The sequence below is a fragment of the Erythranthe guttata genome, chromosome 9 (assembly GCF_056151865.1).
Source record: "Erythranthe guttata isolate IM_541 chromosome 9, IM_541, whole genome shotgun sequence".
Classification (NCBI taxonomy): Eukaryota; Viridiplantae; Streptophyta; class Magnoliopsida; order Lamiales; family Phrymaceae; genus Erythranthe; species Erythranthe guttata.
This window is the reverse complement of record NC_142541.1, coordinates 1,062,743-1,076,121: the sequence shown is the minus strand read 5'-3', so window position 1 is coordinate 1,076,121 and position 13,379 is coordinate 1,062,743. Positions and strand designations below refer to the sequence as shown.

The following is a 13,379-nucleotide window of genomic DNA, read 5'->3' as shown; positions in this document are numbered from 1 at the left end:
AAACGGTCCGGACCATCTTGACTTGAGTTTTCCCGGAAACAACTTTAGACGGGAGTTGTAGAGGAGAACCAATTGCCCCTTTTGAAATTCTCGATGCAATATCTTGTAATCGTGCCAACGCTTGGTTTTCTCTTTGTATACACGATTGCTTTCATACGCATTCAATCTCAATTCATCGAGCTCGTTGAGTTGCAGCATTCGTTTCTCCTTGCACGCTTCAATATCGAAATTCAGCTTCTTAATTGCCCAAAACGCATTATGCTCCAATTCAACCGGTAGATGACACGCCTTGCCATAAATCAATCGAAACGGTGTCATCCCAAGTGGAGTTTTGTAAGCTGTACGATATGCCCAAAGTGCATCATCTAATTTTCTCGACCAATCCTTCCGGGTAGGACTCACAACCTTTTCGATGATGTTTTTGATTTCACGATTCGTGACCTCAGCTTGCCCGTTCGTCTGAGGGTGGTAGGCCAATGCGACCTTGTTCTTTACACCATACTTGGCCAAGAGTGCTTCGAATTGTTTATTGCAAAAGTGAGTGCCTCCATCACTAATAATTGCTCGTGGCGTTCCAAAGCGAGTGAAAATCTGTCTTTTTAAGAAAGCACAAACCACTGCAGAATCATTAGTAGGAAAGGCGGTCGCCTCAACCCATTTAGATACATAATCAACGGCCACTAAGATGTATAGGTTATTGAATGATGGGACAAAAGCCCCATAAAATCTATTCCCCATACATCGAAGGGCTCTACTTCGATCATTGTATTTAATGGGAGTTCGTGCCTCCTTGAAATATTACCAACTCGCTGGCATCTATCACAACTTGAAACAAAATTATAGCAATCTTTAAACAAAGTTGGCCAAAGTTAGCAATCTTTACCAACTCTCGCCATGCGCTCACCTCCATAATGTCCCGCATAATCCGAGCCATGGCAGTGAAAAAGTATATCTCCTTGCTCGCTTTACGGTACACATCTTCGAATGACTAAATCGCTGCATTGTCTAAACAAAAAGGGTTCTTCCCAAAAGTAGAAATTCACATCGTGTAAAAACTTTTTACGTTGATGAAAAGTGAGCTCAGGTGGAAGTACATGGCTAACTAAGTAATTCACAAAATCCGCATACCATGGTACTTCTTGATTTTCAACAACAAGCAATTGTTCATCCGGAAAGTTTTCATTAATGCAAATTGAATCTTTTAATTCCATTTCTAGCCTAGATAAATGATCGGCTACTTAGTTTTCGCTACCCTTACGATCACGAATTTCCAAATAGAATTCTTGTAACAATAGGACCCACCTAATAAGTTTAGGTTTTGCTTCTTTCTTTTCTATCAAATATTTCAAAGCCGAGTGATCCGTGAAGACAATAACTTTTGTTCCTATAAGATATGATCTAAATTTTTCGAATGCAAAAACAACTGCTAGCAACTCTTTTTCAGTGGTGGTATAATTTAATTGTGTCTCGTTTAGAGTTTTACTAGCATAGTAAATTGAATGAAATTTTTTATTCTTTCTTTGACCTAACACGGCACCTACCGCAAAATCACTGGCATCACACATAAGCTCAAACGGTTCATTCCAATCGAGCACAACAATAATAGGAGCAGTTACTAACCTTGTTTTCAAGTCGTCGAAGGCTTTGATGTATTCGTCATTGAAGTCAAATTTGACGTCCTTCTCCAACAAATTGCACAATGGTTTGGCAACCTTGGAAAAATCCTTGATGAACCGCCTATAGAATCCCGCATGTCCCAAGAAACTTCGAATCCCCTTTACGGAAATTGGTGGTGGTAATTTCTCGATTGTCTCGATTTTTGCTCGATCGACTTCTAACCCTTTCCTTGACACCTTGTGTCCTAGCACAATTCCTTCTTGCACCATAAAATGACACTTTTCCCAGTTGAGCACCAAATTTGTCTCTTCACACCTGCGAAGAACCTTAGCCAGTATTTGGAGACAAGTGTCATACGTATCACCGAAAACAGAAAAATCATCCATAAAAATTTCAAGACCACATTCAACCATGTCCGTAAAAATTGCCATCATACACCGTTGAAAAGTAGCAGGAGCATTGCATAAACCAAAAGGCATACGTTAAAAGCAAAAGTACCAAAAGGACAAGTAAAAGTGGTTTTGTCTTGATCCTCGGGAGCTATGGCAATTTGGTTATAACCGGAATACCCATCTAAAAAGCAATAAAATTCTTGACAAGCTAGTCTGTCAAGCATTTGATCAATAAAGGGCAAAGGGAAGTGATCTTTTCGAGTGGCTTTATTCAATTTTCTATAATCCATGCAAATTGGCCAACCCGTCACTGTCCTAGAAGGGATTAATTCATTTTTTCGTTTTTTATAACAGTCATTCCCCCCTTCTTGGGTACACATTGTACCGGACTAACCCACGCACTATCGGAAATAGGAAAAATAATACCTGCGTCTAACCACTTGATGATTTATTTCTTCACAACTTCCTTCATGATGGGGTTCAATCGCCTATGTTGTTCCACGGAAGATTTATGGCTCTCCTCCAATATGATCTTGTGCATGCAAAAAGTTGGACTTATGCCCTTGATGTCGGCAATTGTCCATCCAAGTGCTAGCTTGTGCTCTCGCAAGACCTCCAAAAGTCTCTTTTCCTGTAGACCTGTCAAAGATGAAGAAATAATAACAGGTAAGGTCTCATGAGCTCCAAGATACATATATTTTAAATGAGATGGTAAAACTTTAAGCTCAAGTTTCGGAGGTTCGATCATTGAAGGCTTAAAAGTGACAGTTAATGGGAGCTCCGTTTCCAAACTTTCAAAGCGTGGTCTTGACAGCGGCTTTGCCGAATCCAACCAACATAATTGTTCCGTCACTGCTTCTTCCTCAACTGATGTTCCTACACTCAAAGATGCTTCCAATGGATCCGCAATTAAAGGTTCAACGAAATCAAAATTCAATTGATCTAACACATCAAAAGCAAAACATTCATCACCCTCTTGAGGGTGTTTCATTGTACGGAAAACACCAAATTTAATCGTTTCATCCCCAAAAGACATAGATAAAATTCCATTATACACATCAATTATAGTTCTACCCGTTCTCAAAAAAGTTCTTCCCAAAATCAAAGGAATTTATTTATCTTCTTCCATATCAAGAACTACAAAATCTGCAGGAAAGATGAATTTATCTACTTTAACTAACACATCCTCTACTATTCATTTTGGGTATATGAGTGATCTATCGGCTAACTGTAAAGTCACAGATACCAATTTTATATCTCCTAATCCCAAACTTTGAAAAACTGAGAAAGGCATGAGATTAATGCTCGCACCTAAATCTATGAGAGATTTTGCAAAGAACTTACCTCCGATAGCGACTAGAATCGTCAACTTACCCGGGTCTCCAAGCTTTGGTGGAATTGGACGAGTAAGAATGGCACTGCATTGTTCGGTTAAGGCTATCATCTCATGTTCACCGAATTTCCGTTTCCTTGATACCATGTCTTTCAAAAATTTCACCCAATGAGGCATTAGTTCAAGTGCTCGAGTAAAAGGAATATTAATATGTAATTCGTTCAATTGCTCAAGAAAACTTTTGTAATACGACTCATTCCTCGCCTTTATCTGGCGTTGAGGATAAGGTACCTGAGGGGTCGGCTTAGGCGCAATGACCCTTTTTTCACCTGGTGGATCTGTCAGAGTCTCCGCTTCTTTTTCTTGTTGCTTCCCCCCATCCTTGCTTGTTGCCTTCTTCGCCACTTCTTCTAGTTGTCTTCCATTCCTCAAACTTACGGCTTTGCATTGCTCGTTGTTGCCCTTTCGAGGGTCTTCCGTATTTGACAGTAATGTACCGGCGAGCCTCGCGTTCAATTGGGTGGCAAATTGACCCATCTGTGTTTCCAAATTTCTAATGGATGTTTGGGTAGTCGTCATAAATTGGGCCAAGATATTCGCGAAGATTGAGGCGGATTTTGGAATCCGGGAGCTGGTCGTGAATAATTAGGAGGTTGACCTTGAGATGGTGCTTGCCTTTGTCCTTGCTGATTTCCTCCCCACCCAAAGTTAGGGTGATCTTTCCATCCCGGATTATACGTGTTGGAGTACGCGTTCCTCTGCTGTCGGTTGGTGTCATGCACATAATTTAGAGACTCCGTTTCGTCTACGCATCGGTCGGGAGCTTGGACTGCATGGACTTGCTGAGTTTGCAAAGCCGCTACTTGCTTTGATAGCTTCTCTAACTGGGCCGTGATTGCAGTGACCCCGTCCAACTCCAAAATTCCTCCCGTTTTAGCGGCTCCGCTGTTTGACCGATCCTATGCCCGCATGTATTTATTTCTAGCGATTCACTCCAAAAGTTCGTATGCTTCGTCGTAGGTCAAACTCATGAACATACCTCCAGCTGCAGAGTCGAGCACGGTTCTCGAGTTGTCTTGCAGTCCATCGTAAAATATTTGCAGTTGGCGCCACTCTTGAAGTCTCTGATTCGGGCACGTCCTTATTAGCTGCTTGAACCGCTCCCACGTCTCGAATAATGCTTCACCGGCTTCTTGTATGAAGTTTTGAATTTCTCTCCGGATTCTCTCAGTTTTTGTTAGGGAGTTGTATGTGTTCATAAAGAGTTGTGCTAGCTGGGGCCAAGACGAGATGGAGTGCGGCGCTCGAGTTTGTAGTCATTCCCGGGCTGCTCCTTGTAAAGAGTGTTTGAACATGCGGAGTTGCAGTGCTTCGGGTGATACTTCGTTCATCTTGTGCGAGTCACACGTTTCGAGAAAGTTGACCAAGTGGAGATGTGGATCTTCATGAGCCAATCCGCTGAATAACCCATTGTTTTGGAGCATAGTGAGGAGTCCCGCTCGAATTTCAAAATTGTTGGCTTCAATGTGGGGCTGCTGGATGCTTGATTGAAACCCATAGAGTGTTGGAACGGTGTACTCATGCAGTGCTCGTTGACGAGGTGGTGGATTAATTAGCTGGCGTTGCTCTTGCTCATTGACGATTTCCCCCACCGCATCCGGTAGGCGCCCTTGGTCATCTCCCCTACGATTAATCTCTTCTTCCATCGTTGCGGGAGCGTTTTGAGCTAACCGTTGATTTCTTCTGGCTTGCCTAAACGTTCGCTCAATTTCGGGATCAAGAGGTAGCAAGTTCGTGTCGTGTCCTCTTCGCATAAAAAGTACCTAAAACAAAAGAATAAAAATAAAATAATTAAATAAAATAAATAAAACGGCTGAAGTAAGAAAAATTGCTCAAATTTAATATTAGGATAAATAAATAATTTAGCCGTATTCCCCGGCAACGACGCCAAAAACTTATTGGGTGCTAAATACCTAACACGCAAGTGCACGTATCGCAAACAAGTAGTAAAGTGGACTCGTGAGAGTCGGATGTCGATCCCACAAGGAATACTCAAATTAATTAATCCTAAGTACCAAATTTTAACAACTATGATTTTTATCCAGCCTACGCAAGTTTGTCAATTTAAATCAATTAAACAATTAAACTAATTAAGAAAGCAATTAAACACGAGAAAATATCAATATAAAAACGGATCTAGGATTTTATCTTCCCCTATGCGATAATTCTTCACCCAATTAATCTTCTATCACGCAAGTTACGATTCCCGATTATTAACCCAAGACACTCAATTACTCATAACCCGCTGTCGCGTGTATTATGAGTCTATTATTAATAACCGATTCACTATATGTCTATGCAAACCAATTATGAATAAAGCATTAAATAACAAGTCTTGTAAACGGCTACCTAAGGTATTATCTATATGTCTACGATAATACATGCAATTAACACACTCATCCGGTGAAAACTACTCGAAGGCTCTTCTATCCATGTTCTAATTATTAAAACGATCTGTCGATCAATTCTAACAATAACACATAGCAACATAAATTAGCTACGTTCATGCGCTAAATAAGATCAACATAGAAGAAATAATCGAAAAATTAAACTTGCATAATATTAGAAAAATAGGTTCGAATTACCACATAGGGTTCCAACAAAATCCTAGATAAAAGAAACTTAGCTACTCATGTTCTCTACGAAAAGCATAATAAAAATACGAAAGTTCATAAAAATCGAGAAATAAAAGTAAAAATGGAGAACTATGATGAAGATTCGTCAAGTCTTCGTCTTCGTTGCTCTGTTCTCTTGCTCCTAGATTGCGTGTCTAAAAGATAAATTCCTAATTGTGTGTTTTTTGGCCTTTAAATAGGGTGCAAAAATATAAGAGGGCGGTTTCCTTGTGTAATTAAACTTCCTTCCATGCGCCACTTCGTAAACCCGGACGGCCGTGCGAGAATTAGTTCTTAATTCTTCAGAGTTTTGATTTTTTTACTTTTGGCCCACTTTTTCTCCGAATTTGCAGTTTTTACCCCATAAGTTGTCAATTCTTCAATTTGTACCTGAAATACAAATAATAACCATTTTAAGCACCAAATATTGTTAAAACACACCAAAAGCTCCAATTAAAAGGTACAATTAAGTGTATAAATATACACTTAACAATGGACTAACAGTAAATTGACGGAAATGACCAAAAGTGTCAAATTATTAAAACACAAGGGACCAAATGTGTTTTTTTCCGAACATGGGGGACCAAATGTGAAATCGTTGCAAACTTGAGGGATGAAAACTGTAAATTTCCCGATTACGAGGATTCTCAGATGTTCAAGAATAGATAACAATACCACTCGTTCAATCAACTTCTGTTTCTCTCTCTATAATCCAAGTGTTTACAGAGTGCGTTCAATATTCAGACAATAGATTATTGGATTCATCACAGCCCTCGATCGCAATTCCGCTAACGTCGAACCACACTTCATTAACACGAGAAACGAACCTAAAAGGCGAATTATACTGCGCAATGGAGTAAGCATCCCCATCATAAGAAGGAGAAGGAGTTAAGTTGAACAACGGCGACCTACTCAAACTCACAGCCAGCTTCTCAGCCTCCTTAATGACGTTTTCGTCCCTGGCAAATCCCGAAAATTTCCTCACGGCAATGCAACGACTTTTCGACCAATCGGGTCGAAGGTTCAGCTCGGGAAGTGGAAGTGGTGGGGTCCGCTGGAACTTCACCGGTAGGTAGAATTTCACGGAGTTCGCCGATGAGTGAAGTGGGCCCGCCTGTTGGACGATGCTTGTTAGAATCGGGACTGTCATTTGTATTCTTGAATTGTTTAAGTTCGCGCCTTCTATGTACTGAAATAATCTGCAATTTGCAATAGAATTTTGGAATGAGTATATCATATATGTATAGGCATCTTTCGGTGTTTGATTAGTCCAAACTTTGGGTGAAAATCGAATCGGATCGGAAGTGAAAAACTAATTTCAATTCCGTTTCTGAAAAAAATTGAAAATCGGAATTAAAAATACTTGTTCCACAATTGGAAAATTTCGGATCATAATCGACGGAATTCGGAATTTTACGTCTTTCTAGTCACCTATAAAATAAAATACTTAATAATATCGATATTATATGTAATTTGAAGGGCAAATTGCACATCACCCCCTATGAAATTCATATTTTCGCACTTTACCCCTCAATTTTTTAAATAGTGAATGTCCCCTTCAAAATATTAATTTTATTGCAGATTGCCCCATAGCAAAATTCCGATGGATTATTCACCGAATTTGAGTTTTTTTGTTGCACCTTGCTCCTTTTAATGTTATTTTTGTTGCATGTTTAAAAATATTATTTCTCCACGTTGCCACTTTAAAATGTTATTTTAATTGCACTGACGCCATCCAAAAATTGGCAAATGGGCAAAGTGCAACCAAAACAATATTTCGAAAGGAAATTATCGCTTTTGTGAATTTTTAGGGGGAAAGTACAAAAATGAAAAAATTATAGGGGTTGAAATGCAATTTGTCCTAATTTAGAAAAAAACAAAATTTTCAAAAATAATCGGTTCGAAAATTGAAATCTTCTTTTTTTTTTTTTGACAAAATACACTTCGTCTAAATCTCTCATTTTCGCACTTTCACCCCTAAAAATTGAAAAAATGCCCATTCGAAATATTATTTTCATTGCACTCCACATTAGACAATTCTTGGAGGGCACGGTGTAACAAAAATAATATTTTAAAGGGGCAACATGCAATAAAAATAACATTTAAAGGGGCCATGTACAACAAAAATACTCAATTCCGATGAATAATCCATCGGAGTTTTGCTATAGCGGCAGTGTACAACAAGAATAATATTTCGAATGGGACATTCACTTTTAAATATTTTGAGAGGGTAAAGTGCGATAATTAGAAATTTACAGGGGTTGATGTGCAATTTGCCTTTTTTTTAGGTAAATTCCACTTTACCCCTCGTACTATGCTTGAGAATTATTTTACCCCCTCGTACTCTCAATTTCACCGATTTACCCTCTTGTACTTGTACAATTTCCCAATACAGCCATTTTCTTCAACTTTTGTCAATTTTGACTCTGACGCCGTTTGGTCAACTCTGTAAATTATAAAATTGCCACTGCCTATAACGCGTCGTTTCTCCTCCGTCAATATTGTCATTTCTTCTTCTCCCACCACTTCCCCTTCCCCTTCAAAGATATCCCCAAATTGAACACCTAACTTAGTAAAAATCAAGACCCAAAAATTGATCTATTCCACCTAGTGCAAAGAAAAATATATATGAATGTGTAAAACTTTCTCTTTTCTAATCTCGAGAGTCAAAATCGAAAAAATTCAATATTTACGTCAATATCTTGACTCTTGACCAAATAGCGTCAGAGTCAAAATCGAAAAAAAGTTAACGAAGAGGGTTGTATTGAGAAATCGTACAAGTACAAGGGGGTAAATCGACGAAATTAAGAGTACGAGGGGTAAAGTGGTTATTGGGCAGAGTACAGGTAAAGTGGAATTTACCCTTTTTTTTAGTGAGAGAGAGAGAGAGAGAGAGAGAGAGAAGGGTACCTGTGGAAGCCAATTTTGGTGGATTTTTCAAAAGAGATTAGATCAACGGGGGCAGTCATCCAAACAGATTCTTGATAAAATCTAACCTCAAAATCAGATTCTGTATGAATCACTGTGTACTGTTGTGTTTCTACCGTCTTCTTGCAATCAACCTTGTCTTTAATTATTATTGAAATTGTTATGAACAGAGTAATTACCAGAATCAAGATTCTTCGAAATCCCATTTTCTACAAACAATCGTAATTCAATCAGATGACGATGATGGATTCCCTTGAACTTGACAATAAAGTTTAGGTAGTGGGGGTTGCTAAATATATGATATTGGTAAAAATGAGTTGTGCGACTTTAGTTGTAATAGGAAAGTACTGTAGGAAATCGAAAAGCAGAGAAGCTCGTAACACGTTCATATATAGTCTCTTATGCGGTCTTTTGATTTTTTTTTAAAGGGAAAATTAGCTGATTTTTGCTTATTTGCTAAAATTTCTTTTATTTTGCTAATGACGAAGTTACCCCTTAGTTTCTTTCTCAAAGTACGACTGGATCGTTTTTCTCCACACAATCTTGTAATGAAACTCCGACCGAGTTTTCGATTCTCGATAAATATGACTAAGTATACGAAGCTCGTCATGGGAGATTTCGAGATCTAATATATGAATATTGAGCATAGAGATTATTTGCCTAGTTTAGTTGGAGAGTTCGACTAAAAATAAATAAATAGAAATAAAAGTTTATTTGCAGAGCTTAGTTATATTAATGAGCAAGAGCTTATTTAGAAGTACAAATTGAATAGAACAAAAGCTTATCCGGAAGTAATTTAATAGTAAATTTACTGAGCTTAGTTACATTAATTGTTGGAATTGGCTAAAGTTTTCTAGAATGTGTCTATTTCTCTCCCATTCAAACACCCTAGTCAAAGTGATGATTGATGCTCCCAAGATTGATGGTTGGTGTTCCAACTTCATCTAGATTCATCCATTGTTGTACCTATAAATAGACTTGTATAGTGTTTGTAGAAGTGTGCAGAAAATTAGAGAGAATAATTGAGAGACACTTGTGAGGAAATCTTGAGAGAAACACTTTGTAATCCTCTTGTAGTATTTGAGTGAAATACTTGGCTGCCACCCGTGGAGTAGGAGTTTATTTCTCCGAACCACGTAAATTTCGTGTCTCGTTTGATTTCGTATTTGTGTGAGAGTGTTCTCGTTTATGTTTTCGCTTCCGCTTTGCGCAACAATTGGTATCAGAGCTCCAAGGTTTTGAATATCTTGGGGTATCCGATTTTTGCTTGGAATCATTTCCAAGATTGGAGTTGCGTTTGCCTCGACGAATCGAAAATATTGCTGAAATATTTTTTCGATCAATCATCACTGGAGTAACTCACTTACACAGTTATCATAGAAGAATTTTTTGCTTCTTTGATCACTCCAACAAACTACTGGGGAAATAATTTTTTTGAGGCAATTAAGATTGATTTCTTATTGTCCTCAATTAACTTATTCCCATAATTATCCACGTGGGGTGGGTATTTGATTGAAGCCTTTGGACAACCATTGGAGCATTGTTTGGGTGGAATTTGTTGAAATGGCAGAAGACAAAAGTGAGACTGGAGAGGCTTCCAAATCCGTTCGTGGTTCGAAAATTTTCAGTTCCGGCCTTGAAGTTTCGAAATTTGACGGAACAAATAACTTCGGGATTTGGCAAGGTGAAGTTCTAGATCTTTTGGTATTGCAAGACTTGGATCTCACACTCGAAGAGAAGCCCGATGATATGTCCGACTCGGCTTGGACAAAGCTTAACCGACAAGCTTGTGGGATCATTCGATCGTGTCTTGGAACGGACCAAAAGTACCCGTTCATGAAAGAGACCTCGGCAAAAGATCTATGGGATAAACTCGAAGCCAAATACATGCAAAAGAGCGTTGAAAATCAGCTCCACTTGAAGAAGAAACTCTTCCGCTTCGATTATTGCAAAGGTACGACCATGGTTGAACATCTTGATAGTTTCAATAAAATTATCACGGATTTGCAAAACCTCGATGTTGAAATAGTCGATGAGGATAAAGCCTTACTTTTGTTAAATTCTTTACCCGAATCCTACGAACATTTGACAACAACTTTGTTGCATGGCAAAACTGAGATAAATTTTAATGATGTTTGTAATTCTTTGATGAATAACGAGGTACGGAAAAAGGACAAGCAAGCTCATCGAGATTCCGGCTCCGATGCTCTCACAGTTAGAGGAAGGTCTACTTTCCGAAAAAATGATAGCCGAGAGAAGTTCCGATCGAAGTCAAGGGGCAAATCCGTAGACCGAAAAAGAATTGGCAAAGACGAGTGTGCCTATTGCCGACAAAAGGGACATTGGAAGAAGGACTGCCCGAACATGAAAAAGAAGGAGTCCAAAGTAAATTTAATCCGAAAAGAAGATAGTGACACAGACGAGGCCTTAACGGTGTCACTTACGGCCAGCAACCTTGACGAGTGGATCTTAGATTCGGGGTGCTCACATCACATGTGCCCGAATAAAGATATGTTCTCGGAATTCCAAAAGATCGACGGCGGTGTTGTTTACATGGGCAACAACGACACTTGTCAAACCGAGGGTATCGGCACAGTTCAGTTAAAAATGTTCGATGGAACTGTCCGAAAGCTCGAGGACGTTCGCTATGTACCTGGTTTGAAAAAGAACCTAATCTCTGTCGGAGTCTTGGATTCAAAAGGCTATCACATCTCTGTGCACAATGGTATTCTCAAAGTTGTCCGAGGTGCATTGGTGGTGCTCAAAGCGACCAAGAAAGGAAACCTATATTTCCTCAAGGGAAGGACAATTGTCGGACAAGCAGCTGTGGCGAATTCAAAGGAGCCCGACACCTCGAAACTTTGGCACATGCGACTTGGGCACGTTGGTGAGAAGCCGCTTCAAACCTTGGTGAAACAAGGAGTGCTTAAAGGGGCCAAGTCCGGTAAAATCAGCTTTTGTGAACATTGTGTTTTCGGCAAACAAAGAAGGGTGAAGTTCGGCACATCAATACACCGAACTAAAGGCATCCTTGACTACGTTCACACCGATGTATGGGGCCCGACAAAAAACGCTTCTCTTGGAGGAAAAAGGTGGTTTGTCACCTTTATCGATGACTACTCAAGACGAGTTTGGATGTACCCAATGAGCCACAAGGACGAAGTCATGAAAATCTTCCTTGAGTGGAAGAAAATGGTGGAGAATCAAACTGGACGGAGAATCAAGAAATTAAGATCGGATAACGGTGGAGAGTACAAGTATGATCCATTTCTTGAAGTATGTCGAGAAGAAGGAATTGTTCGGCACTTTACAGTTCCAGGAAATCCACAGCAAAACGGCGTCGCTGAAAGAATGAATCAAACTTTAGTCCAAAAGGCTCGTTGCATGTTGTCCCAAGCTGGCTTGAGCAAAGCATTTTGGGCGGAGGCAATCAACTACGCAGTTCACCTTGTGAATCGGTTACCTACAGTTGCAAACGGAGGTAAAGCTCCACTTGAAGTTTGGTCAGGTGAACCTGTTAATGATTATGATCAATTGCATATTTTTGGTTGCCCGTCTTATTATCATGTTTCTGAATCTAAACTTGACCCTAGAGCCAAGAAAGGAATTTTCATGGGTTTCAGTACAGGAGTTAAAGCATATAGGTTATGGTGCCCCGAGTCAAAGAAGATCGTCAAAAGCCGAGACGTGACTTTTGACGAGTCATCCATGCTATTGAAAAAGATCGATAAGGAAAATGAAGTTCCTAAGCAATCTAAGAAGGTCACAATTGCTTCTGTGCCTGTTATTCCCGTAGATGAATCTTGCCAAAACGAAATCGAAGATGAAGAAAACTCCAAACAGGTGGAGGAGAATTTCGAGCAGGTGGAGCAAAGGCCCGAGGAAGAGATTCAAGAGCCCGAAGTAGCTGAATCTATTGCAAGGAATAGACCTCGGAGAGAAATTCGAAAGCCAGCTCGATTTGACGATATGGTTGCATTTGCTCTTCCGGTAGTCGACGGTGTTCCGAATAGCTACAAAGATGCTATTCAAGGTTCCGAAAGCTCGAAATGGAAGGAGGCCATGAACGAAGAAATGCAGTCTTTGAAAAAGAATCAAACTTGGGAGTTGGTACAACTTCCTAAGGGAAAGAGAGCTATCGGCTGCAAATGGGTGTATGCAAAGAAAGACGATACGCCCGGAATTCGATTCAAAGCTCGCTTGGTGGCCAAAGGATATGCTCAAAAGGAGGGGATCGACTACAACGAGATTTTTTCTCCCGTTGTAAAGCATTCGTCGATACGAATATTGTTGGCGTTGGTAGCTCAATTCGACCTCGAGCTTTACCAACTTGACGTCAAAACGGCTTTTTTACACGGAGACTTGGACGAAGAGATCTACATGTCTCAACCCGATGGATTTCGAGTTGCAGGGAAAGAAGACTGGGCTTGTAAA

At 39.7% G+C, this 13,379-nt stretch overlaps 2 protein-coding genes across 2 annotated transcripts; both read right to left on the bottom strand.

The window, feature by feature from the left end:
- Window positions 1-3,204: 3,204 nt before the first annotated feature.
- LOC105978143 (uncharacterized) lies at window positions 3,205-3,879 on the bottom strand. Its single transcript, XM_013003561.2, has one exon. The coding sequence runs from the start codon at window positions 3,877-3,879 to the stop codon at window positions 3,205-3,207; it is 675 nt and encodes a 224-aa protein (XP_012859015.2).
- Window positions 3,880-6,525: 2,646 nt separating this feature from the next.
- On the bottom strand, window positions 6,526-9,218 carry LOC148767820 (uncharacterized). Its single transcript, XM_088823471.1, has 2 exons — window positions 8,928-9,218; window positions 6,526-7,216 (listed from the first exon to the last, which is right to left on the bottom strand). The coding sequence occupies exons 1-2, from the start codon at window positions 9,149-9,151 to the stop codon at window positions 6,751-6,753; spliced, it is 690 nt and encodes a 229-aa protein (XP_088679597.1). The 5' UTR covers window positions 9,152-9,218; the 3' UTR covers window positions 6,526-6,750.
- Window positions 9,219-13,379: the final 4,161 nt, after the last annotated feature.